Raw genomic sequence first — 4,611 nt, forward strand, 5'->3', positions numbered from 1 at the left:
TGGAACGCGCGCTTGTGACCACTTAATCCGCCGCCTCAATTAATGAGGGAGATCAAGTGGTCCACGTTTTTTTGTATTTTCTTATTTTCATTTTATTCCTTTGATTTTCATTAATTCATATTAATTTTAATATTGATCCAAAAAATATGACAGTTTCACCAAAAAAAATTAAATATGTTGATAAAGCCCAAAATCCAGAATTTTTCAAGAATCTAATGGTTACGGCACCTGAAATCCTTTGTGAAGACCCATCTTCTCGTTTCCATTTATTTGATGGATCTCCAGGACTATATGAAAGAGCACAAGCAAAACTGGTTGAGGCCAAGGCAACTCTGCAGACTGAGCCTCTCATTGTCCGCCTTTCTGCTCAGTGGTATGCTTGTGAAGAAGTCTTAGATGTTCAAAACACTAGAAAAAAGAGGATGAGTGAAGCAGTTAGGGATCAATTTGGTGTTTGGCATGTCTGTTACTCAATGCACTCTTCCAAGGAAGAATTGGAAGAGGCGCTTCAAATTCTTGCTCCAAGGTGGGTTGTTTCAACAACCCCTACCTGCAGGGCTATGGAGCTCAATTATGTTAAGAAATACTGTTTTAATTCAAAAGTCGGTCTCAATAACTCTGTGTTGAAGCTTCTGGATTTGACTGTGGAAACTTCTGACAATGTTGATGAATTTGTCAAACCAACTGTTATCTTGTGCCAGCCTTGTGGAAAAACTAAATCACCTATCAAGCTGTATAGTGATGCGAAAGCACCGGAAGAGTTGGCTCTTCCGAATAATCTCTCGCCTGTCACGTTATTTGGAAGAGTAAGGCTTGGTCTCTAAGATGTCGGTTTTTCACGAGTACCATGCAATATTTTACCAGTTAATGTCCCTTTGCAAACAGATTCAAGTGATGCAAGACAAGAATGTTTAGATGCTGCTGCTGAAGTGAAACGGGAGTGATCACAGAAACAAATGCTGAAAGATCTCTTGAGGAACTACGTGCTTATCAAGCCGGCGAGAGCAACTCGGTCGAAAAAGAGCTTAAAACTACAACAGCAGCAAAGAGAAGAAACCGGGTGAGAGCAATATCCTGCCAAAACAACAACAAACAAATGCCAAATTGTTACAAAGTTAAGGACACCCCAGGGGAGACAAAGCCGGTTGTTGACTCAAAACCACCTGCAAAACTTTCATGACGGATCAACATGCATAGTAGCAGCAAATCAACCAAAGCCATGTGCTACAAGCCAAAGCTCCAATCTTCACTGCGGTAAAAAACACAAATTAAATTATTCAAAGTGTTAAAATCCAGAAAATTCCCAAATTGGAATAGAGACAAAAACAATTGGAGAAAGGTTGAACTCAGATTACCTGTTCCAAATCTAGCATCAAAGAGGCCAATCCAATTTCTGAGCACCAAAAAAGCACTTCCAGGAAATTCCTCTTTTGAACCTTTGGATACCAAACTGAAAACCCTAATCTGCAAATATAAAAGGAGAGGCGAATCAGTGAAGAAAAGGGAGATTGGACGAAAATCGGAGGCGACGAAATTTCTCATCAATCTCACAGTATCATACTTTTGCACGGTGCATAAAATCCAATCGAGTGAACTTACCTGAAGGGACGACGGCAAAGAAAAGGAGGCGGAGGCAGTTCAGAGGAAGGCCAAATCGACCAAGTCGACGTCGCGTCCGCGGGTTCACAGGTTATCACTTTCTCTTTATGCATGATGTGTTCGATTGTTTATCACTATTTGTTTGTCGTTATTTGAAAATCCATCACCGGTATCACCTTGTTTGCCATTCGAGCTTTATAATTGAAATTGGAAGCGAGAACCTCAGCGTTATTTCGTGACGCTTTTGTACGGTTTAGGTGTTGCTGTTCTGAAAAAGGGGGGAGGGAATTCTGATTTGGGAAAGAAGGAGACGGTGGGTCAAACAAATCCAGTTTTGGGTTTATTATTTTTACCTGATTTGTCATGCTGTTGGGCTTCGTTTTCTTAACAAACCAAGTAAGCCCAGACAGTCTGAGAGGCTATTGGGTGTTCATTCGGCCCAGGTGTTTGTGGCCCATGCTGATTTTTTTTATTATTTTATTTCATTTGGTTCTTTGGTTATATGATTGGGTCATTGTTAGGATTACAAGTGACCGTCGGTGGTCTAGTGGAGGGGAAGTGGTCTCACCTCCCTTTGGGTAGTGGGTTCGATACCCGTATCTAGCATTTTATTTCCTTTTGGCATTTTTTTCATGTTTATATTTTATATTAATTTCTCCTATAGTCATAGTTTTTATTATTGTTTAATAACGCAAACTTGATTTCTTTTAATTTCATCGTTCATTCAAAACCATTTTAAAACTATTAAAATCACATTTTTCTCGATTCAATATCGAGCCCATTTTCACACCCTTGTAAGTCGATTGCTTTTTAAGCATCGCCGTCAACCTCACATAGCTTACTCTTGGGCTTCCTTACAATGAGCCGGTTCTCTTGCACTTACACTCATGCATTGCATTATTTGTTGTTGGGTCCGATTTAATTATTTCATGATTTTGAATCCCCATTTGACAAAATGTACCCCACTCCCCCGATGTGTAATAATCTTGTACTGTTTATTTATTTATTTGTTTGACTGTTTAGTTAGATACTAACACAAGAATAAAATCAACCATTTCAAAAGATCAAAAATAATGACTCGATCTAACATCGAGTATTTTCTCAATAAACAAATCAATTCATTTCTCCCTCCTATTCTATTCCATTTCTTTCAAACTTTCATCAAACGCTTGATTTAATGTCAAGCCATTTTTCCTGATAAAAACTCAAAAAAATATTAATTCATAGTCAACACTTTTTTCAATAAAGGTGGAAATGGAACATGGTGTATACCATGCACTCCTGAGGTTAAGATTCGAGACGTATGCCTCGCCAATCTTAACTCTCGCCATCGTCTAAAATTGTCAATGTGGTTTCGTCAAACCCTTTCTCAATCAAATCTAAGATACTTAAATCTTATTTAACACTTTTTCAATAAAGGTGGAAATGGAACATGGTGTATACCATGCACTCCTGAGGTTAAGATTCGAGACGTATGCCTCGCCAATCTTAACTCTCGCCATCGTCTAAAATTGTCAATGTGGTTTCGTCAAACCCTTTCTCAATCAAATCTAAGATACCTAAATCTTATTTAACACTTTTTCAATAAAGGTGGAAATGGAATATGGTGTATACCATGCACTCCTGAGGTTAAGATTCGAGACGTATGCCTCGCCAATCTTAACTCTCGCCATCGTCTAAAATTGCCAATGTGGTTTCGTCAAACCCTTTCTCAATCAAATTCCAAAATACTTAATTCATATCTTAACCTCTTTCAATAAAGATGGAAATGGAACATGGTGTATACCGTGCACTCCTGAGGCTAGGATTCGAGATGTATATCTCGCTCATCCAAGTTCTCGCCATCACTCAAAATACATCCAACCAATCAAACTCTTTTCTCGCCGCCGTGCGATTAATCAAAATCCTTTTTCATAAAAGAAAGGTATCTTGTCTTAAGTGATGCAAAACAATGTTTCGGCCACGATTGTTGAGTCGAGATAAGTGACGCTTTTCCGAATGTAGATTTATAAATCTGTTCGATGTGTGGTACGCGTCCACTCCTCATCTGTTTTGGGTAAAACGATGTTTTCGTCAATTAATACGATATAGCTTTCGCTAAAATTGACCAACAAACAAACATTTTTCTACCCAGAACTACGTAAGCCTTGATTTCTCTTTTGAGATACGTAGGAGCAAGATTTGTAAATCTTGTCAGGCCCACTAATAAAAAACTTAGGTTTAGTCCTTCGTCAAAAATCCAAAAACATTTTCCTTTCTTTTTATTCTTTCTTTCCCACCTAATAATTCGAAAAGCCTAACATTTCAACTAACACTAACGCACACAACTGACCTAATGGTTCCCGTTGAGTACAACGGACGTGAGGGGTGCTAATACCTTCCCCTTGCGTAATCGACTCCCGAACCCTGATATTGGTTGCGATGACCATATCTTATCCTTTCTTTTGTCTTGGGTTTTATCGATATTTCCCCTTTCCTTTTTAGGAATAAATAAAGTTCGGTGGCGACTCTGTTCAGTCCATCATTGCGAGCGTGCGATCGCGTTTCGCTTTGAAGTCGTATCCCCATTTTTTCGAGGTGCGACAATACGTGACTGAGGCATTGGTGTCCTTACGCACTGACATGAATGCAAATCATGAATCCAATTTGGCTAAAATTAATCACATTATTTCTGCAAATGAGAATGACTCTCATCGTTATGAGAGTTTCTACAGGGAGATGTGTCATGTTATAGATTCTCAATACCATAATGAAGGACGTGACTGGCAAAGGGGTGCACCAAGAGGACGTGGGAGAAGATAGATTGGTGTTTGAATGATGTGTTATGAGATTGGTTTGGTGGTTTCCGGTTATGTTTGGTTTCTTGTGTCTTTATGCATTTTGTTAATTCATAATTGGTGTCTTCCTGCATGCATTTTTATTTGGAATATGGTGTGTCTCACTTTTGGTTTAGGTATTAACAATGGATCCTTAACTGTTGGAATTTAGACAATGGTTGTTCCATTAAGTACT

General features: G+C 38.7%; 1 protein-coding gene across 1 annotated transcript; it reads left to right on the plus strand.

Moving 5' to 3' along the window:
- The first annotated feature begins 215 nt into the window (after positions 1-215).
- On the plus strand, positions 216-824 carry LOC127104166 (uncharacterized). Its single transcript, XM_051041368.1, has one exon. It carries the CDS (start codon positions 216-218, stop codon positions 822-824), a length of 609 nt encoding a protein of 202 aa, XP_050897325.1.
- Positions 825-4,611: the final 3,787 nt, after the last annotated feature.

The sequence above is a fragment of the Lathyrus oleraceus genome, chromosome 7 (genome assembly GCF_024323335.1).
Source record: "Lathyrus oleraceus cultivar Zhongwan6 chromosome 7, CAAS_Psat_ZW6_1.0, whole genome shotgun sequence".
NCBI lineage: Eukaryota > Viridiplantae > Streptophyta > Magnoliopsida > Fabales > Fabaceae > Lathyrus > Lathyrus oleraceus.

Bases quoted from the DNA above. Each gene is read 5' to 3' on its own strand.
- LOC127104166 (XM_051041368.1), top strand. From the start codon at position 216: ATGGTTACGGCACCTGAAATCCTTTGTGAAGACCCATCTTCTCGTTTC.